Here is a 22,618-nt window from a genome sequence, read left to right as displayed (position 1 = left end):
CATATCCAAGACTCCAATCACCACCAATGCCCCATTATTTAATAAATAATGAAATAATTCAAAACATTAAACTGGCATTTAAAGGGTTAAAATGCTGAAAATGATCAAATGTTTGGTAGTTTTGAGTAAGTTTGAAGTTTATGAAAAGGAAGCAGAAAAAAATATTGATGTATGATGATTTAACAGCAGTTTTTTTTTGTGCATGTACATTTTTGCCACAAAGGTGTCCAGAGGGTAGTAAATTTGAGGAGGGCTCAAGGGTTAAATTGGCCTTGGATTGGAGAGAGAAAGTCAAATTTGAGTGGTTTTATATTGTCTTCAAACTTTTTTTTCTTTTGTTTTTAATTTAATTTAATTTTTTTTTTTGGGGGGGGGGGGTATTTTTGTTTGATTCAAAATTTACAAATACAAATACAAATCAAACTTTTGGTAGCCTACTGCAATAACAAAATCAATTGCTGTTTCAGTCTGCTCAATAATGCTGCAGTAAAAGTAACTGAAGTGAGTTGAACAGACTCAAACTCTATCCTATTAGATTAAAAAGAAGAGTTTTTCCTTTATTTGAAGTTGAATAACTAAGAAACTCATATTCAGAAACATCTAACATCGCAATAGCATTGTATTGTGACCAACATATCATGATAATGTCCTATCAGTGATTCCAACTCCTATTATTGATAATGACAATAATCATTAGTTGAAAATCTTATTAATAGTATTACTATTATGAATGTGTTTGTTTCAGCTACTGTACTTTACAACTGAAAATTATTTAAAGGACACACCTGGGACACTGTATTAGAACACAGGCAAACAGCAAATCATCCATCCTAAAACATTATTTTAAGGCTATAGAGGCATTATGTAATAAGGTCTTACTTGTAATTTCTCACTCATGAATGATACTTAAAAACCTATTTCAGGTCATTATAAACCAGTGTTGTGTCAAAATGTGTTCCCACATTAAATAGTGTTTCTCACCTGATAATGCAAGTGCCTTCCTCAGTGGTTAGGGTTAGGGACTGTTTATTATTTATGAAGAAAGAAGTTGGGGTTTTTTTTTATTTAATTAAGTGCTTGGAGAGGGACTTGTGTTTTTATTTTGGTTTAGGTAAGGGACATACAACTTAAAATAGCAGTATTTTCATTTATTTTATATAACCTCTGAACCCCAAATCCCTTTAGCAGGTTTGATTGTCACGGTTTTTTTAAAAAAAATCTGGAAAAACCACACCATTTATCATAGCCAGGAACTGTAAAACCAGAAAAATGACATGATTTTTAAGAAGGATTCACATTTTGCTTAAGAAATCAAATGTTTGTTTTAACTTATGCCCACACTGTCTGCTAGTTGCACTGGCTCCAATACGACCTACATTTAGTGCAAATACACAACATATATACTATACTACTATATATATATATATATATATATATATATATATATATATATATATATATATATAAAACACATTTATTGCTTCGGGAGGAGTTAAGATTTAAAAAAAAACCCAAAAAAAAACAGCCACCCTCCTCCTCTGATAAATAAGTGACATTCCCTTGAAGGCTGTGGGTCAGTTTTGGGTAGGGGTAACACATATTGACGGGGAAACAGTCTTCAACACAGCACCGGATCTGTGTGTATCGAGGCGTGCTGCTCTGCGCGCTGTCCAGCAGGGGTGGTGCTGAAAACGCTGGTGCTGAGGCCTGGCATCCCCTCTGACAGGCCTTCTCACGTATAACCTCACAAAACATAAAATAAATACAACCACCACGAACCTTTAAACGCCTTAAACACGCACACCGGTGTATACACAAATGTAGCCAACACTAGCACTGAGCCATCATTAGACGCTGCTGCCTCAACGACCAAATCACGGTGACACATTCACGACCAGAAACAGGAAAGCAGACAAATCACGGGCCTAACAACAAACAAACTTCAGCTTGAGTGGTTTCTATGTTGCATTCTGACATTTGAAAAGCAGTTTCTCCGCATGTTGACAGACAAAAACACATCCACACAGCAGCTCCCCCGCCATTAACTGGCCCGGCATACCTCCCCCTCCCCCCCACAATATGACAAATAAAAACGGCGTCAGGCGGCACCGAGGCAGGTGGCTCCATACCTTTTGTAGTCGGAGGAGAATATCCCTCCGCTCGCCGGGTCGTGACCATATTCCGGCTCCCCGACGCTGGACGAGCCCCCCTTCTCGTCGTTGAAAGCGGAGCTGGCGGACATTGCCGTGGCTTTCTGTGTTTCTTCTGTCTGTCGCTCTCACGGAGCAGCGATGGAGATTTAGTGCAGAGGGCAGCAGGATATACGGCTCTTAAAGGCGCCGTTATCTCGGAGATGTTCGGTGCAGAGGGAGCTGATGGTCGGAAGAGGAGGGGGAGGGATTGACGCTCTGGTCACGTGATTGAGTGCATGTTGTAGTCCTCAAAACCGGAAGTATACATTACTGTTAGCCAATATGTCACATTTTTTTAACCCCCCAATTATCAATATTGCTATCTGCCTAAAATCTGGTAGCAACTGGGCAATAACAATATGTTGTTTGGGCTGCACGTAGATTTTATTTATTTTTTTATGATTTAAGACCAAATAATTAATACAAATAAAAAAATTAAAAATTAAAAATGTATTGATAATGATTAAAAATCAATTTTATTTACCAGGATAGAATGCAGAGGAGGAGGATCGAGAACAGCATTGGGGCAAACATTTTCAGCTCAAGCTGGCTGGCAGGTAAACACAACAACAAAAAAAATTGTAATCTTGATTGTGTTACACCTTGACAGAAAGAAGACTAGCATCCAGAATGAGACTGAGGAGGGTGAGGAGAGCTCTTTATCGCCAACTCTGGTAAACCTCTGGGCTTTCAGCTGCAAGCTCACCAGAGGGCGCAAGATCACCTGGATGGCCTGGAACAGAAAGAACCTGGTAAAACAAACCAAAGACACAGACATCCAGTGCAGCTGCTGTTGTTTAGGATCAAATCAAGTTCAATAGCTATTTCATTTTGTATTGTTTAGTGTCTAAGCTGAAATGGAATTCCTGTTAAGCTGCCTTCACTCTTCATACACATTTGAATGATGTTGATATAGCAGTTTGCACTTTATATTCAGTACTTTACATCACAGCTACCTTTGCCTTTGCCTATGTAAAGCATTTTATAGTCAAATCAAAGAAAAATTAATGTTTACCAAAATAACAGAGTTGTGCCACAGTCTTTGTTTAATCGAATGCTTCTGGTATGTCCCACAATTCACTTTCAAAAAATGCAGAAGTAATCCCTCTCAATCATCACTTTTGACCAACAACAAGTGCACGGAGGTATATTTTCCTGCAAAGACTAAAAGGCCATTAAATGAGGATACTGTATGCATCAGAAATTTGTTTCCGTGGGCGTAGACAAACCTTTTTAGAAATGTATTTAGACACTTCTTTAATTTAGATTCAAAACAATAATTTAGGAAGTAATATCTCAACCTTACACAAAGTATCCAGTTTATAAAATCATATACATCAAGCCAGAGGGTACTTGAATGTGGACAGGCTTTAAAAATTTAATCACTTTTTACGGTGATAATAATGGTAATTTTTTTGTTTTGTTGACTAGAAGTAAGCATCTTAAAGTTCACATTAGATTAGAAGGCTTGATCCTGACCTGTTGTGAAGACAAGATATTTCCGGAACTTAATTTCAAGATCTGGGGAGACCCCTACTGGCAAATCTCATGAATGGGGAGATTTAAACTGAGAAGCATTGTATCAGTGAGAGTTTTGCGCATCACAAACGTTTCTGTTTGAAGCCACTGCTGGACTGGTGGGGCTCTTCCTGAAAAATGTTAAATTTGATACTCTGCAGTATTTCACATGTAAAAATTCAAGTGATATTCTAGACTATTCCGGAAACGAAGTGAGAGACTTGTTAAGAAATGATCTGTAAATTTCAAGAAATTACTAGATTTAAAAAGTTAGAGATAGATAGATAGATAGATAGATAGATAGACAAAAATCAACCCATTTTGCTCAGGTTTTAAAGGGTTCAACCAATAATATGGAGATGAACATGGGAACTTTGATTATGTTAAAATACTATCATGCCAGAGTTGTTGGGGTATTCAGTCACAGCATAATTTTTCCTTTTTATAGAGTCCATTACCACAAAACATGGTTTGCCTCAGAGGGCTTTACAGTGTACGACATCCCTCTGCCCTTAGACCCTCACATCACTCAAGGAAAAACTCCCCAAAAAGAACAGAGGGGAAAAAAAAGGAAGAAACCTCAGGAAGAGCGGTAGAGGATGATGAGGGATCCCTCTTCCAGGACGGACAGATGTGCAATAGATGTCGTAAATAACAAATGAAATACAATCATGGCAAAAAGGAAAGAGAAAGAGAGAGGGGAGGAGAGGGGGAGAGAGGCACAGCAGTAATGGAAACAGACGTATGACATATTACATTAACAATAGGTGTGAAATTATTAAATGCACTCTATGATGATGTTGAGGGTGATGATAAGAGTCTCATGCGTATATTGATAGGAAGGCAAAGGCAAGATCACGGCATCAGCACAACCAGGATCAGACCACAATCAGGGCGAGCAGGGTGTACAGTATCGGTGCAGCCACAGCACGAACACAACCAAAGGCAGGGTGGACGCGCAAGCACAGCTATCACCACGATCAGGCACAGCCAAGGTTACAGCCAGGATCCAGGAAAACTAGGAAACAAGGGAGCAGGAATGCTCCAGAGAGGCAACAGGATTAGCGTAGTGCAGTTCAACAGACCCAGGCTCCATAATCGCAAGCCCAAGGTAGTGACAGTACCGCCAGGCTATCACAGATGCAAGGCTAAGCTAAACTACTGAGGCTAAGCTAAGCTTACAAACGGCTGTCACAGATACAAGGCTTAGCTTAACAGTAAGGGTAATGCAGTAAACAGACATGCATGATTTTCAGGTAACGGAAGTAAGAGAAGGAAAAGGAGCTCAGCGTATCATAGAAAGTCCCCCTGGCAGATTAAACCTATGTCAGCCTAACTATGGGCTGGTCCAGGCAACCTGAGCCAGCCCTAATTATAAGCTTTATCAAAGAGGCAACCAAAGAATAGACAGTTACAGTAATCCAGCCTAGAGGTGACAAATGCATGTACTAATTTTTCAGCATCTGTTTGGGACAGAATATGTCTAATTTTTGGGATGTTACGCAAGTGAAAGAAAGCAGTCCTTGAAGCATGTTTTATATGAGAGGCAGAAGATAAGTCTTGATCAAATAAAACTCAGAGGTTCCTTACAGTTGTGCTAGAGGCCAAAGTAAAGCCATCTAGAGAAATTACATCGTTTGAAAAGGAGTTTCTGAGGTGTTTGGGGCCAAGAGCAATAACTTCAGTTTTGTCTGAATTCAACATCAAGAAATTACGGCTCACCCAGGCTTTTACGTCCTTAAGACATGTTTGAATACTAGATAGCTGATCAGTTTCGTCTGGTTTCATAGATAGATATAATGTCATATTGTCATACGCTGACGATACGTGGGACGTATCGTCAGCATAACAATGGAAATTTATAGAGTGTTTTCTAATTATGTTGCCTAGAGGAAGCATATATAAAGTAAAAAGAATTGGTCCAAGCACAGAACCCTGTGGCACTCCGAAGCAGACCTTAGTATGTGCGGAGAATTGATCATTGATAGAATAATTGAAGATTGAAGATAGCATCATCGGCATGTAAATGTCTTTAGCTTGCAAGTTAAAGCAATAAGTTTGTGACTCCAAGAAATGTATATTATACATAATGGTTCAATTTTATAAAATAAATAATGGCTATGCAATGCACGTTATGATTGACATTACCTGTTACATGTTTCTCCGGAGCTGCTACTACTTGGTATGCTGTTGCCCTCCATGTTTGGTTCTGGGGCATGAGAATGCGCAGTTGGAGGAATCGCGAATCGATTACTCTCCCTGTGACCTGTCTGTGACCTCAGTGACGTCATTTCAGCACTTTTCGATTCATACCTGTAAACTTGGATTTGTGCTCACAGTGAAGACTTCGTAGTCGTAGAAACACGAGTTGTATTCATAAGACTTTGCACTCACAAATTTTACACTCATATAAAAACAATCCAAACTCGAACCCAGATTCACAGACTCACATATATGACAGCAGAATTTTGTGTAAAACACCTTTTTTGACATAGAAATTGTTAAAATTACAAATAAGAATGATTAATTATGGATACATCTTTTTGACAGCTATCATACACCATAGTTAATAAAGACGCATTGATTATATCTAATAAAGAGTTGTCTAATAAGGGCAAACTTCTTTAAGTAGCATAGTTGGGATGGGGTCTAGCAGGCATGATGATGGCTTAGATTCAGAAATCAAAGTGTAGAGTCTGCGAAGGTTAATGGGGGAGAAACCGTCCAAATAAATTTCTGGCCTTGCTGCCATATCCAGGCTACCTGTGTCCGGGGTCAGGTCAGTTAAGGGCAAGAGGTGATGGATTTTATCTCTCATAGTTATAACTTTATCATTAAAGAAATCATAAAGTCGCCACTGCTTAGGGCCAAAGGAATACAAGGCTTTATAGAGCTGTGACTCTGAGTCAGCCTGGCTACAGTGTTGAAAAGAAACCTGGGGTTGTTTTTATTTTCCTCAATTAAGAATGAGTAATAGTTTGCCCTGGCATGGCGGAGGGCCTATACATTTTAAGACTATCCAGCCAGACTAAACAGGACTCTTCCAGGTTGGTTGAACGCCAATTTCTTTCAGATTTTAGGGATGTTTGTTTCAATTTCCGGATCTGGGGGTTAAACCATGGAGCTAATTTTCTTTGTTTCATTATTTTCTTCTTGAAGGGTACAACCGAGTCGAGAGCTGATCGCAGTGAGCCAGTAGCATTATCAACGAGACAGTCAATTTGAGAATGACTTAAGTTAGTAAGAGTATTCTCAGACATTCTCAGAGACATGGTAATGAGGTCAGCGCGGAAGGAATCAATTTCTTAAATTTAGCCACTGCTTAATCAGATAGACATCTAGAATAGTAACTCTTACTAAAAGGCTTGTAGTCGAGTAATAAAAAATTGAAAGTTATTAAATAATGGTCTGACAGAGCGGGAATTTCAGGAAAGACTAATAAATCTTCAATATCGATGCCATATGCAAGGACAAGATCCAGGGTGTGGTTGTAGCGGTGGGTGGGTTTATGTACACACTGACTGAAGCCAATTGAATCCAAAAGCGTGGAGAAAGCAGAACTAAGGCTATCATTAATATCCATGTGAATTTTAAAATCCCCTACTAATAATTTTGTCTGATTTAAGCACTAAACTTGATATAAGCTCAGAGAATTCAGATAGAAATTCAGAGTATGGGCCGGGGGCGCGGTACACTATGACAAATAGAACTGGCTGTAGAGTTTTCCAGGATGAGTGAGAAAGACTAAGAGAAAGGCTTTCAAATGAATTATAGTTAAGATTAGCTTTAGTGTGAATTGCTAAGCTTGATTCAAAAATAGCAGCGACTCCCCCTCCTCGGCCAGTGTCCCGTGCAACGTGACTATTTAAATGACCAGGGGGAGTGGATTCATTCAGGCTAATGTACTCATCAGGATAAAGCCAGGTCTCAGTGAGGCAGAGTAAATCAATATGGTTATCCAATATTAAATCAGTGACTAAAAGAGCTTTGGTTGATAGGGATCTAACGTTCAAGAGTCAGCATTTAATTCTCCTATTATGATGCTCTTTGACAGGAGATGTATGAGATTTTTTTTTATATTTTCGATTTAAACAAATGAAGTGGTCGGGGGACAGACACCGTTTTTCTAACATTTACATTATGGATGTGTGACTGCTAGAAGCTCAGAGAAGCATGTAAGACTGCGACTCTGCACCCTGGTCCAAACTCTGGGATGTAACTAATACTGTGGTTATGTTGTTGGTCTGTAGGTGTTGTAGGATGAATTAGTGACTGCCAGTTTGTATGGCTGCTAGTTTGTAAGCCGTTTTTTATGGCAGTAAACATCACAGTCAAACTGTTTGCGCAACTCAAGAATGCGTCCGCTAACACAGTTATTCTGGATGACAGTACTTTCTTTCATTCACACACTGGCTCAGACAAATTGCATCACGCTCCCCAGACCAGCTGGTATGTCTATAAATGACAAACTGCAGTGCGTCAAGCTATGCTGACTTGCCTTCACATTCCACTAAAAATAATTTAAGAGGAGAGAATTCAAATGCCAAAATACACGTGGAATAGTGAAACTCATGTCCTTCTCATGTACAACTGTCTGATTCCCCGATTCACAGTACACATCATGTCCTGATTAGCTGTTAAAGGAAAGGAGAATTGCAGCCAATGTTTTACTGTGGCATTTTCTTAAATGACTTCATGTGTGAAAATCTAACATCATCTGAATATATAAGTTCTTTTAAAGTACATTTAAAGTACATTTTAAGTCAGTGGCTCTCAACTTTTAGAAAATGCAAAGATGATAGGAGCATACTTTTTCTGCATAAATTATGATTGTTCTTTAAAATTTAATTCTGTGTTTTCCTTGTTCTAAATCACAGTATATATAAATATATATATATATATATATATATATAAAATTTTATGATTTTTAAATTTTTTTTATAATATTTTTTTTTCCCTTTATTTTTCCCCTCCATGTTTTCATTATGACATGATGTAAAGAAAACCTCATAGTATACTTAGTATAGTATTTTATTGGTTTGTGTGAAATTCTTGTCATCTCATAAAAGACCTTTGAATTCTCATTAAATCAACCAAAGTGTACTATCAGATAGACAAAACTAAAAACAAGACAGCATAGATAAATTTGACCGACTTCCTTTTTGTTAATGTGCACGGCCTGTTTCTGCTGACAGTGTGAATCCAGACACAATGAGTGCTCACCAGCAGCGCAAGGATTCACATGAGCTCTAGTAAAACACACTGATGACGAAACTGCAGTTATATTTTTACCCTGCTGTGATCTATGAGTCCATAAGGTTCACGTATCCTCACACAGAGCTGCTGAAGTAAGCTCTTCTGACAACAAGTCAGACACAGAGCATGTGATTCTGGTTGAGATCAGCACATGGAAAATAGTCTGTAGATGCTATTTAAATAGTGAAAGAGGAAAAATGCCTCGTGGGGAAAATACATAAAGATCATGAAGTGCAACATGACACCTTTTTCTTTACCTCTCCCCCGCAAAATAAAGTCTGGTTTGACATTTTTTGAGCAGTGGGCCTGAGAGGATGTGAGTAGTATTGTGTTGTGTCGTATGGGTTTACATCCGTTTTTACATCCAGTGCATTGTTTTTGTTTTACTTTGTGTTTCGAGTACAGTGAGAAGTGAGAACCTGAGTTTATTCACCTTTTTACTCAAAAAATACAGTTCTGGTATAGTTCTTTTATTATTCACATATTGTAAGACTGACGGCTGCACTTTGCAGAATCATATTTTACATTCAAAACATGAGTTATGCATTAAAACATGATCCACTGTTTGAAACTGTTTAAAGAAAATGCATTTGTTCAATGAAAACAGAAAAGACAATATATTCACATAACTTTAATCCTTTTAAGAATTTCTTTTTGGTGTCTGGTCATTTTTCAGTGTTTGTGTAATCAAAATACATACTCTTGTTTACTGCTTATAATATGTTAAACTAATCTTTAAATCTTATATTTTATATGTTGTATGTATTATTTTGGATTCTGATCCATGTCTCATCTCGTCTCTGTGTGTTCAGTCAGCTTGCAGGTCAGTTTGACCTTCAGTGTGCAGAGATCTTTAATCAAAGTATCCTCTCTTCCTGTGAGAAGTGCCTATCTCTTTGCTCTCACACAGATAAATCAGAAAACTGTTTCTGGAGGAAGGAGGACAGATAAGATGGCCAGGCATTACTTCATTTTGAGTATTGTTGTATTTTTTGTTGCACTGTTAAGCAGGAGAAAATCCACTTTAGCACAGAAATTTCTAAAACAGGTTGAGGGGGTTTTGTTGGGGCTTAGTATTGTATAAGTCCTGTCTACAGCCCCGTAATATGCTCAACAATCTCTATGTAGCACCTCTATGCCTAACCTGGGGGGGTAGAAGAAACACTAACATCTAACTAGGTTTGTGAGGAGTAATACCGTAAATGACTCACAAAGCGAATTGGTATTTTGTTGAACAGTTGACCAATTTATTGTTTCACAGCAACAGTGGAACATTCACAGTACTGGTCTCTTTGTATGAAATATAACAAAAAAGAGCTTGTTAAATTCAAAGAAAAACAAAAGAATGTGTCCCTGGGAGTTGGGCTTTCCAGCTCAGATGGTCCTTTAAAGCTGGGTGTGCTTCAATAGTTCAGTGTTCATAAATGCCTGGGTAGTATTATGTGTGTGATCTTATCTGGAATCAGAGTGATTGATCAAGCAAATACAACGTCCTATGCAATAAGGTCCTATGGCTGGCCACAGCGTGTCCATGACCATCCACAGTCTTGCTGGGCTGGGCTCACCATCACTAAGTTAATCAGTAAATCTGGTGCTTCAAAAAAACAACCTTTACAAATGATGTAAAAAATGTTCCAGTTCTGTTTCTATCATGGGACCTCATTAACTTCATCTTCTTCAAGGCATTATACCATGTATAACCAAAAACTGAGGATATACATGAACTAAAATGAACCAAATTCCCATATATCACAACAATTTTAGTGTTCTAGCAACAAAAGACATGAATTACTCATCATAAATTGCAATAAGTCAAGATATCTTAACAAATAAATGAACTGTTTATCTTTCTAAACCTCTTTTTATTTATAACATTACTTTTTTTAAACAGTTTTTAAACATTTATAATATTTTACAATTTAAACATGAATTATTGTTCTAAATTCACTTCAGCATGTGTATTTCATAACCAGAATTAGTTGGCTGAAAAATGAAGCCAGTGCAGAAGTGCCAAAAACTGCAGTTCCTCAGATGGCCTCTTGAGGCTGGCTCGATTATGAAAAATATTAATAAAACAATCACAAGCAAACATAAAATTATTATTAAGATGCATAAAACAACCATGAAAGACAAAAAAGTAAAAGAGCTACAACAGAAAACTGGAGACATAAAATAGCCACAAAGAGACACTAAATGTCCAAATTAGACACAAATTTTCCAAAATAAGACACAAACTTACCTCAAAGAGATGAAAACAACTACAAAATAACAACAAAACAACCACAAGGAGACATAAAATGACTGTAGAGAGACACTAGACATCCAAAACAGAGGAAAGACTTCCCCAATAAGATACAAACTTATCTCGAAGAGATTCAACTAACTATAAAAAACAAGAATAAAAAAACAACAATGAGACTTAAAATTAGTGCTAACAAGAGACCCAAAACAATAAAGAAAAAGACCAAAAAAGTCAAAAAAACAGCAAGGAGACATACAATAACCACAAAGACACTAATCATCCAAAGTAGATGCAAAATTTCCCAAATAAGACACAGACTTACCTCATAGAGATACAAATGACCACAAAAAAACAACAACCACAAGAACACATGAAATGACTACAAAGAGACACTAAACAACAAAAAAAAGAAAAAAAAAACTGTCAAAGACCTAAAAAAACAATCACAAGGAGACACAAAAAGACCACGAAGAGATGCAAACGACCATAAAGAATTTGTGACAAATCGTGGGGCCCTTTGTATATTTGTGCCCAGGGACCCATTGTCTCATAATCTGCCCATGGTACCCAAATAACAAGTAATGAAATAAAAGTACTACCCACAGCTCTGCAGACACTAAACGTACACAGCTCCAGACCTGAAACTACAGCTCTGTGTTGTTGTTGTTGTTGTTGTTGTTGTTGTTCTGTTGTTCATGAAACTAAACTCCTGATAATTATATTTCATAAAACAGCAGCACCTAAATGATGGACTGCACCTTTAATGTCTCTGCAGGCGCCTTTTGCTGGTTGTGTTTGTCCAATTAGTGTGTAGGTGGAGTCCAGGAAGAAACAGGCAGTCACACGGCACAGAGAGCCACGGGTTGGTGTTTTGTTTTTTCAGTTCCTGGACGCGGAGAAAACCGTGTGAAGTTACTTCTGATTTACAGAAAGTCATTCAAACACACAGCGGGTAGAGTCCGATGGTGTTGCAGGAAGATTTCCCGATGATTGAAGTATCGATACCTTCGATGGAGCGGGAAGTGGAGGAGTCGGGGAAGTCCAGAAAGGTGAGGACGCTTTTAAACCTTCTATGGTTTTGCCTCCCCCCCTTTTTTCAGCAGCGTGAAATCACTTTAACGTCGCATTCCTCCCAAGTCAGCTTTTGCTGCGTTATTGTACCGCATGTGCTTAGTTTGGTGTGAAGGGTGAACTGCGACACCAGGTGAGCCAGGTAACCTGAAGGAAGAGTGAAAGTGACTTCAGCTCAGGCGTCCTCCGATTTCTACTCAGAGCTGCAAGAAATACTCTTAAAACCATTAAGATAGCAAATAAATCTTTTTAAAAGTAAAAAGTAACTGGTGGAAGAAGTAGGTAGCTACTTTTACTCAAGTACTGTAATAAACTACAAATTCTAGGTACTGCAGACTGCAGGTCTCCTTGAATATTTCCATGTTGTTTTACCTTGAAGTAAAGATTTAGCTTTTTACTCTACTACATTTATTTGATAACTTAAGATACTTTAGATTAATAACACATAAAGTGCTGTTTTACATTTAAAAAAAATCAAATGCCTGACTTTTGCATCTACATAGTATTTCTACTGTGGTGTTGCTACTTTTACTGAAGTATTTCTTCCACCACTGCAAATCATTTACAGTGTAAAAGCAGAAATGCCACACTGCATGAATAGCTATTCCGTAAGTCCTGCAATAAAAATTATACTGCAGTAAAAGAAGCATTAAACTTAATTTTTCTTCTCAAGGGAGGTTGTTGTGCAGCAGATGCGATACAAAGTTAGTGCTGATACAAAGTGTGCAATAAACAAGGACTAACACAACAGAGCAGAAAAGGAGTATAGTCTATGGCAAATATAAATATAAAGTAGACACTAGGGTATTAAATATAACTAAAAGTAGCTAACAGTATGGTGCAATCAGAAAGGCACTAATAGTTGCAAACACATGTATATAAAGTAACAGGTTACCAGTGTAAATGATAAATGTAGTATGTTTGCTTATTAATATGTTTGAGGTGCCAAATCTGAGGTTGTTGGTGCAAGAGTGTAAGAGGCAACTAAGTGTACCTTAATATCAAAGTAAAAGTGCTCTTTATGCAGAGTATTGTATTAAATCTTATCATTGATGTGATAACCTGTAATCAGGGCTTGATTGATGATTTTAACTGTTTTATACGGCCTACTATTTGGAAGCTAAATCTATATCTGTTCATCATTTCATTATGCCATTATTAAATGAAAAAGTAACTACTTACTTGAGCTGTCATAAAAAGTTAACTAGGTTCCCCTGAAGTGTTATGTATTAACCTGTCGATATTTTGAAAAGCATTCTTTCACTTACGTCTAAGTAACAGTACAGCAGTTACTTAATCACAAGTGTTTAAAGTCTTACATGCAGTAATTCAAAGTACAGAAGCATGGGCAACAAAATGTGCCTCAAATATTAAAAGTAATACTCATTATGTAGAGTGGCCTCTGTCACTCTTTTACTACGATGTTCTGATTATTGATGCAATGATATGCAGTCATTTCTTTAATGTTGCAGTTGGTCAATAATTTAAACATTTTATATAATTTTGGGAGGAACAGTTAATCATATTTCATAATGTTGATTTGTTTTGTGCAGAAAATCTTTATCTACAGAGCACCAACTTTAGCTTTAAGTAGTAAAAAAGTGGAGTAAAAATGCGTTAGTTTTCTTTGAAATACAGTGGAGTACAACTACTCACAAACATTACTTTTTTCCTTTGTAAAGTAAGATGCACTTTGTTTTAAACATATTTGCTCTTGACATACAAGACTTCACACAGCTCCAAGCATGCCTCTGAGCAGGAGGGGGAAAAGTCTAAACCTGCAGTGGAATTTTTACTCAAGTAAAAATAACTATTCTGCAGTCTTTTATCACAAGTTTAAGTCCTGCATTCAGTCCAGTAATTCAAAGTACAAAAGTATTATCAGCAAAGTATATGTTACAGATTAAAATAGAAGTTTTTATTTTGTTGGAAAACAGCTCTGTGCTTGCTATTGTTAAATCATAGTCTCACAAGATGGAAATAAGTATGAAGTTTTACATAATTATTTCAAAATTGTATGTTACTAAAATACTCACAAGTATTTAAGTACCAAAATATACACCATTTCATTAAGTTTCTTTACCTCTGACCTGGTTTCTGTAGTTGGACATACTGTACATACCCACACTCACACACAGTGCCCCACATTGGGAACCACAGTTTTGGGTATATCCTGTAAGACTCATTAAAGCCTCACTGTCTCTGTTTATTAACCTTATTTAACGGAAGTTCTCTGTGATTCTACAGTAGTTTATTGGCGTAATTATTGAGCAGCAGGTTGAAGTGAAGATACACTTCAACACACAGAGAACACTCAATTTGTTCTGAATGTGTAAGAAATCACATTTACACCTACGTTTTAAAATGGTAAAAAAAAAAAAAAAAAAAAATCTTACACCAGCCTGGGGAATTCACTGCAGTGTGCTGAACTGACCTTTGATTTTATCGTCTAAATCTAAGAACAAAAGACGTGAGAGACTTGTGCTACTTTCTGTTTACATTACTGACAAACTGTTGTATGCTGTTACAGTATGAGGACATACTGCATTTTTTTCTGCACAAACCCTCAATCATTCAGTTTCTCCCCAGCAGCACAATTCTTTTTTTCATAAGTTTTTATCCCTAAAAATTCTCATTATTTATGATTTAAACCTGTAATGCTGCATGAAGGACACCTGGTGTTCCCAATGCTGCAGTCGTCTGAGGTGGTTTAGAGTTTTGATTATGCATAAAGGATAAATTCAGACAATTATCATGAAAGTATCTACTTTAATAGAAATGTTAACATGTTGGAGTCTGTGCACACATTCAGTGTTTACACAGTACAATTGCAGGCAAGCTGTTTCACATGAAACTATTTTTTTGATGAGCGTACATTTTGAGCTTTTGCAGAGCTGAGGTTCCTCGCATGTGATGGGGAATCATTGTACTATTATAACCTTTGTAGTCCAATAAACTTATTTGACCAGCTACACTTTTGTAACAGTATCAACTTTTAAAGGTAAAGGTAATCTTAAATCTTAAATCAAGACATTATAACTATCTGAAGTATTTTATGAACGCTCTAAAATGAAAAATCCATGTTGGATAAAAAAAAACATGATAAATCAGAAATAACAGCATATGTGCAGTATACTGAGATGTATTTATTATCGAATAAAAGCAGTAAAGTTTCAGTGTTTACACTGACTTCTTGAGAATGAATTCTGAGGCTCTGTACCTCCTCCTGGTGGAGAAATGATGTTGTATAATGGTGCAACATTTTTTATGAGAATCTGAAGACATGCTTTTACTTATTAGTTATTTTGCTTCTAAAAATGCCTTAAAAGTCCTTAATCTTAAATCTTTGATTAATTAACTTAATTAGTTTCTTTTTTCTTTTCTCCTTTTTTATGTACAGAAGTAAGACTCATTTTAATGTGGTATTTAAAGATGAATATACTACAGTATTAGAGAGCTGTACCTGATATATTCGATTGCTGTCACATGTTTGTTTTCACTTGATGGGATTATTTTTTCAATGTCGTGGATGATAAAGGTGGTAAATAAATCCTCTGTGTGTCTCCTTTTGTCTTTTGTTTGCAGCTTTTCAGAGTTGAAGTTTTGTTTAACGGGAGGAAACATTTCGTGCTCAGAAGAAGCAGCGAGTTCCAGTCTCTCCACAGAAAAGTATGTTGCTTTATCGCCACAGTCACAATTAATGCAGTATTACCGGATTACTGTGTACTGTACATAGCACTGCATATTGTGCTATTATAAGTAGATGTTATTTGTAAGATAAAAAAAAAACGTAAACATGGATTTAAAATCACAAGAAAGTCTCACTTTGATGGTTGAGGACTTAAGTGCAAACTAGTGTGATGAGGGGATGAGGTGCAGGTGAAGGGTGGAGAAGCTCAGGTGAGGGCAATATGGTAATGAGGTAGGAACGCAGGCAGGGAGCTGATTGGCTGGGGAAAAAATCAGGAGCAGGGAGGCTGATGCAGAGCAGGTGTGTAGATGAGCAAACCAGGGAGAGGCAGCACAGGAACGCAGGGAGGGGAAGAACACAGTAAACACAAAACCCCAAAAACCAAGAAAGCACAATCCTCTTAATAATAAACCAGCCGAGCAAAAACAAAGACAGACTAACTAAAAAAGGCAACTTAAATGATTCGTCAAGAAATACTCAGTGATTTCTTCCCTAAAAATCATTAGGACACTGACTATGACAATCTTTGATACAATGCTCAGCTTTATCATCATTGTACAATACAAGACAACACAATGAAATCAAATATTAGAATAGAATGAAAAGATAAAATAAAATGGAACAGAGTAAGAAAGGAAAGGACAGCAAATATTTATATATACACACACACACACACACACATATATATATATATATATATACACACTATGTGCAATATTAGTGTTATATTTAAATTATGGTGTAAAACAGGACCCATTTATAACTAACTCCACAGAATGCCTTTAATTTCAGCCATTTAATTTGTTGTGTGACATCTAAATTGATTTGAATGTTTCATCTTGTGGTGCCTGCAGCTCAGGAAAATAATCCAGACTCCAGATTTCCCGAGCAAAAGGAACCAGCACCTGAGGACCAAACCTCTGGAGCAGAGGAGGCAGGAGCTAGAAGACTACATCCAGGTAAAACATCTAGCCATCCACACAGGGAGATGGAAGCTTCCTCAGACACTTGCAGATAGGATTCTACTCAAAAGGGAGGTTAAAAAGTGAAGATAGAGAATATATGTGTGTTTAAAAAGGAGAAATATTGATAAGCCACAATGAAGTTATAAAATAGGAAAATATACTTGTTTAAGGTGTCTTTTTAAAAGGTTTTGCACCTTTGAGACTTTGTAGCTGGCTGCATGAGAGTCTAAACAGAGAAACAGTTAAGAAAGTAAGATCAACTTTAGTTTCTTTAGTTTGAAGACCTAGAGCTCCTACCAGTGGTCAGAGTCAGATGTTTGGCACATAAGTGTCAATGAGTGTTTTAATCAGTCCTAAGAGTAACATGGAGACACTGGAAAGTAACTTAAACGGATGTAATGTGTGATCTACGATTTGTTTGTTTGTTTGATTTTTCTGGAGCAGTTTGTTCAGGCAGGTAAACACAAAGTGATGTAATAAAAAAGAAACAAAAAAGATATGAACGGCTTTTTCCAAAACTTTGGACTGATGGACGGGTCTGATTTTTACAATGACTGAAGCACAGATTGAACTCAAAATCAAAAATAATCCTGCAATTTGAAAATGTCTATGAAGATCAAAGATCATGTCATATCATGTAATAATAATATTACTACTTTTTTTTATCAAAAAAATATTTTGATATTGATATTTCAATTTTCAAATCTAAAGTCTACCAACCATTCTGTAAAACTACTAAATATTTAACTCTGCCACATGAATGTTATTATCATAACACTACAGAAAGGTTATATAACCTCACGATGACGTGGAAATGTGTCAAAGGAGTGTAACTGCACAAAACAAACATTTTAGAATTTATATAACTTAACCTTGAACGTACAATTTTCAGTGCTGAATTGAAAATGTGTTGTCATTTGATCAATCATAACCTTCAAAAACAGAAGTCTTGAAATAATTTGAAGCAAATAAAACAAACTTTTAAACGTCAGATGGCTCTCTTTTGTTCTAGGACATCATTTATCAAAATGAAGACGTGCCGCAGGTGCTGCTGGACTTCCTCCACCTGAAACACTTTCACTCAGGGCACAAGATCAGCAGCATGGAGTGAGTTCCTGAGTCCACACTGCTCTCACTGTGCCCAGAGATGTCGGGCATGTGGCTATACTTAGACCCTCTATTTTTGGATTGGGGGCAATGCAGCAACATCATAAAACTTTATATGCATTTTTTCACAGTGGTGTGGAGCAGCAGCACTGAGTCTGACCCACAATGACGACCGAGAAAGGACAAATATACCGATATATAATAATATCAGATTACATATCTGTGTTTTTGTCTCCGTACTTAATACAGTACTATGCAGAAGTCATGGGCCACCATAGGTTTGTTGTTTTAGCAAAGCTATAATGAGTTAATCCATGTATTTACTGTATTTCTGAGTCTCTTTATTAAGAGACTCAGTATTTAGTCTGAAACATGGGCAACCACAAATAAGACGGCTCAAACAAGGGAGATTACACTAAATACTTGTAACTTTAGCCTGTCACTTTATTCTGAAATATAAGCTTTTTTGAATACATATTTTATGCATGTTCTGGTTGTATTTTATTGAGAAGACTACTGAGAAATTAATATGTATGATCATGATAATCCTATAAAAATAACAACGTTTAAGGTGGTTTAAGACTTCTGCACTGTACTGTATGTGTAAGTGTAATTATTAGTTAGTTTCTGTAGCAAACAGTAGTCTTTAGAGTGGTAAAATTTGTATGTTAAGCTCTATTTTGACATGGTCCTTGCAGGAAACCTGTAACAAAAATGTGCTCTAATTTCAGATCACTTGATGAGTTGGACAGTCAGGATTTCAGGTGAGATCTTGACGAGTATTTCCCCTTTCGCTCCATGTATTTATGTGATACAGTCAGTATTTGTAAAGAATCTGCTAGAAGGAATGTAGCCACTGTGGGAATATTGTGCTCAAGAGATTACTCTTCTTGTCTCTGCAACACCATTAATTCTGTCATTGCAGAAGCATTTTTAATTCAATATCAATTCAATTGTATTTTATAGCCCAATATCAGTGATTGAGCAGGGATCCCTCTCTCAGGATGGACAGACGTGCAATAGATGTCCTGTCCTTGAAGGAGGCAGTCCTTGAAGTTTGTTTTATATTGGAGTTAAAGGACATATTCTGATCAAAAGCCCTTTTTGCGCAGAGATTGCGCTATAAGGCCCTTGTGAAGTATTTTCCTTTTGCCACCTTTGCATTTTTACACATACAAACAACGCAGTGTTTGATTATAGACTTCATCAAATAATCAAAAGAGGCATGATGTTTCACACAACAGCGTCAGACACTGGTGCGACACAACATACACATGAGCAGTGTTTTTTAAACAATAACAATTTGTAAAAAGATGTCAGTAGAAATCATGCACTGTCGCTGTTATTTGGCGACTGATCTCTTCCTCTGCTCGGAGGGTTAGGAGCTCCCACACCTCATGGTTTTCCCATTTTGTCGACATTTACGACCACTGTTCTATTTCTTTGAGTTAGCGTACTTTTTAAATCTGCAGCGGCGTGTTGCACGCATAACACGTCATCGAAACGTTACAACCATCCTGCTAATTATCCCATCCTGCCAGCTGTCAGTGTTATACAGACCTCAGTGCGGTGCTGTTACTACCTCCAGTGGCACCTTAAAGGCGAGACAACTCTGTCCCCCATTCCACAATCGTACCTTTCAAACAGAATTGTGAGGCGGCATAACGGAGCAATATTCCCACCTTGAACAGCCGGTGTAAAATGGGCCAAAGATTATTCAGAGGCTTCTTTATGGTGGTGCTGCAGGCCAGAGCAATGCCATCTAGAGAAACAACTAAAATATAACTCTTGCAATTCGGGCTTAAATTAAATTTAACCTGATGTTGTAATGTAATAGAAAGCAATTTTGAATCACAAAAGCGGCAAAGTTTTTTAATGCAACACAATTGAATTGATCAGAGGGTAGTGACACATGCATGCATACCTGCTGCCCTACACACCACATGACAAATGAGAGTAGATGAACAAAACAACTTGTAAAAAGCCATATGAAAGCTTTCCTGCTGGCAGTACTTTTGTATGAAAACAAAGGCCATGTTTAAAGGGGTACTTTCTGAACCTGCTTTGTATCATAATAATGTGGCTAGTATGCGTAAATGAACTGTGGTAAACTTCCCTTCATCTTAGCGCCCAGATCATTTGGTGGATTTTTCCTGGCTTTTGGGCTGCTGCTTTAACTACAAATTGTACTTTCTCATTTTTTATTGCCTGCCAATAAAAGATAGACATAAAGATACTTTTTTACTCTTACCCAAGATCTGATTTATATGAGTACTTTTACTTTTATTTGAGTCAGTATAAAGTAACAATATTTTTACTTTAATACTTTTTATGTTTGCCCGCCAGTGTTTCAGGTTTTATTGGTTACACATCAGTTTGATTTGAAGAGGTATTACCATTGCGTATGTCTAATCAATCATATTTTTGTTTCCTCAGTTATCCACTAGCCAATCAGCAAGTGTTGGGGTTCTTTCGGGATCCTTATCTCTCTGACTGCACATCAGGTAGAAAAGACATACTGCTGTGCATTTTCTTGTTTGCTGCTGTCATTTTCAAGTGAAAAGCATTTTAAAAGCACACCGATCTTGTTCAGACAGTATTATACCTGAGCTCTGTCTCATCCTGCAGATCTCCCAGATGTTGTTGTGGATGGAGTTCTTCAGGGTTTTTATTCTCGGGACATCCGAGTCAGCTTCACCGCCCCCATTCTCACAGAGCCAGACCCCGCCACCTCTATAGAGGCCTGAAATTTAAAGTTAGTTGTTATGTTTTAAAATAGAAAATACAGTCAAATACACAATGCCGGCGCTAAAGAAGAAAAACAGCCTGAAATAGGTCACTTGGAGGATGCTTTTGTCCAAAATCAGCTGCCCCAGTGGGACTGAAACTTAAAACCCAGGCTTTGTTGTTCTGATTCTCCACCTGTTGTATTTTTGAGCCTTTTCACGGCCTTCTGGGAATCTCATATTTAGACTAAACATCAAAATTCAGCTTGAAACTTTTATTTGTTTGCAGAGATAGTCACTCAATATATGTCTCTACCTTTTTAGTCAGTTTAAGTAGCACATAGACATTTTTTAATCACGACGTGACAGGTGTGTCTTTTATTCATTTTAATACTGTCACTACTTTTAATTAAAAAAGCATGTGGGAGTGAAGAAATGTACTTGAAAAACAGATAGTAATAACATTTTGTTATTATTAATGATAATGTTTAATTAATATTTAATTAGAAAAACAAAAATGCTAGACAAATAAATGAAAAAAATAGGAATAGTTTGAAAGTCATATAACATGGGGCAAAAGGATCTACACATAATAAAGAGTTAAATAAGTAAAATAAAATAAATAAAACAATCAATGAAATTAAAGTTAAGGGAATGCCGTTGTGCATAAAAGATTTTAAGAACTGATGTACAGATTAAAAGTGAGGTCAAATAGGGTTTAGTTTTTTAACATCTTCTTGTTTACATTTTCAAAGTCAAAGTTTGTCACAGTTGATACAAATAGGACAAAAAAATAGAAGTGACTTTCATACATTTGTAGTATTTTGAGTTTATTGAGGCTAATATAAATTTCAGGAGTTGGGTCAAACACAATTAGCCTATGATGCCAGCAGCCAGATACTGATACACACTGTATTTTGAAGCAATTTATTGAGTGTATACAAAGTTTAATGTGTGCTTTTGTATCATGTTGTTTATATTGAAATTATAATAAAGAATCAAACCCATTGGACTATCTTGTGTGAATTAAACCTGAGCTGTAGAATGAAAAGATCAACATTTGAGAAACTAAAGGGACGAGTTTGTTTGGACACATTTGTTTTGTTTTAGGTCAAAAACCAGGCGGCCAGGCTGTCAATGCATTCATATTTACAGTCACCATGAGTTGCTTATAACAGACCTCATTAACTAGTAGACTAGATTCACTGTAGTCTGTGATATAATTTGCTTTTTTTTAGCTGTTGTTTTTGTAATTTATTTCTTACAAAATATGTGATGTGTTAATAAATTACCTAAATTTGTATTTGGAGTATTTCATTATAACAGTTAATATTCATGACTAAATGCACAAATATCAAATTTAAATTGTTGTGCATGTGAAGGTTGACAATGAAACTTTGCCATTTTTTAACACTAAGCCTTTGAAACCTGAGCAAATTTGCTTTATTCACTTGATTTCTTTCCAAAAAAATGTGGAAAGAAGGAAATGAGCATCTATATGCAAAATGACCTAAAAATATTAGCAAGATATTAATAAAAAGTTACAAAAAATGCAAAAATGAAATAAAAAATAATTGATATAAATAATGATATTAAGCATCCATTTCAAACATTATTATAAACATATAATTACAACAATTTAAAAAAATATTTTTCTGGACATTTTCCTATAGTTTTTTAATGTCCTTATCATTCTTTCTCTGTTTTTTAGGCTAACGTTCAGATAGTTTTATTGTCACCTTTTTAATAATTTCTTGCAGTTTTCAGAACAATCTATGGTAAGTTTCTGACTGACTTTTTAAAAAAGAAATCAAACCAATGCGTTCAGGTTTCAAAGGTTTAAATGCTTG

At 36.5% G+C, this 22,618-nt stretch overlaps 2 protein-coding genes across 6 annotated transcripts in view; one reads left to right on the top strand and one right to left on the bottom strand.

The window, feature by feature from the left end:
* Positions 1-2,394, bottom strand: part of ap3b2 (adaptor related protein complex 3 subunit beta 2) — a 63,271-nt gene extending 60,877 nt beyond the window's left edge. For 3 of the 5 annotated variants that reach the window (XM_088080284.1, XM_088080285.1, XM_088080286.1), the window contains exon 1: positions 2,130-2,394. In XM_088080284.1, the coding sequence (XP_087936410.1) occupies positions 2,130-2,242 (113 nt within the window). In that variant the 5' untranslated portion in view covers positions 2,243-2,394. The remainder of the gene's footprint in view (positions 1-2,129) is intronic. The other 2 variants (XM_088080287.1, XM_088080288.1) reach the window with 1 other exon arrangement.
* Positions 2,395-11,997: 9,603 nt separating this feature from the next.
* Positions 11,998-21,775, top strand: snx22 (sorting nexin 22). Its single transcript, XM_042496198.2, has 7 exons — positions 11,998-12,257; positions 15,865-15,948; positions 16,825-16,929; positions 17,948-18,042; positions 18,774-18,806; positions 20,479-20,546; positions 20,671-21,775. Exons 1-7 carry the CDS (start codon positions 12,171-12,173, stop codon positions 20,787-20,789), a joined length of 591 nt encoding a protein of 196 aa, XP_042352132.1. The 5' UTR covers positions 11,998-12,170; the 3' UTR covers positions 20,790-21,775.
* Positions 21,776-22,618: the final 843 nt, after the last annotated feature.

The sequence above is a fragment of the Plectropomus leopardus genome, chromosome 7 (genome assembly GCF_026936395.1).
Source record: "Plectropomus leopardus strain MGB_pleo_1.0 chromosome 7, ASM2693639v1, whole genome shotgun sequence".
NCBI classification, from domain to species: domain Eukaryota; kingdom Metazoa; phylum Chordata; class Actinopteri; order Perciformes; family Serranidae; genus Plectropomus; species Plectropomus leopardus.
The sequence above is the reverse complement of the archived record's forward strand: the minus strand, read 5'-3'. Positions and strand labels throughout refer to the sequence as shown.

What these genes read in the sequence shown, in the direction of transcription:
- snx22 (XM_042496198.2), top strand. Translation starts at nt 12,171, where the DNA reads ATGGTGTTGCAGGAAGATTTCCCGATGATTGAAGTATCGATACCTTCG. An exon ending in CACAAGATCAGCAGCATGGA is followed by an intron (nt 18,043 to 18,773) that starts GTGAGTTCCTGA and finishes CTCTAATTTCAG; the next exon opens with ATCACTTGATGAGTTGGACA. An exon ending in TCTCTCTGACTGCACATCAG is followed by an intron (nt 20,547 to 20,670) that starts GTAGAAAAGACA and finishes CTCATCCTGCAG; the next exon opens with ATCTCCCAGATGTTGTTGTG.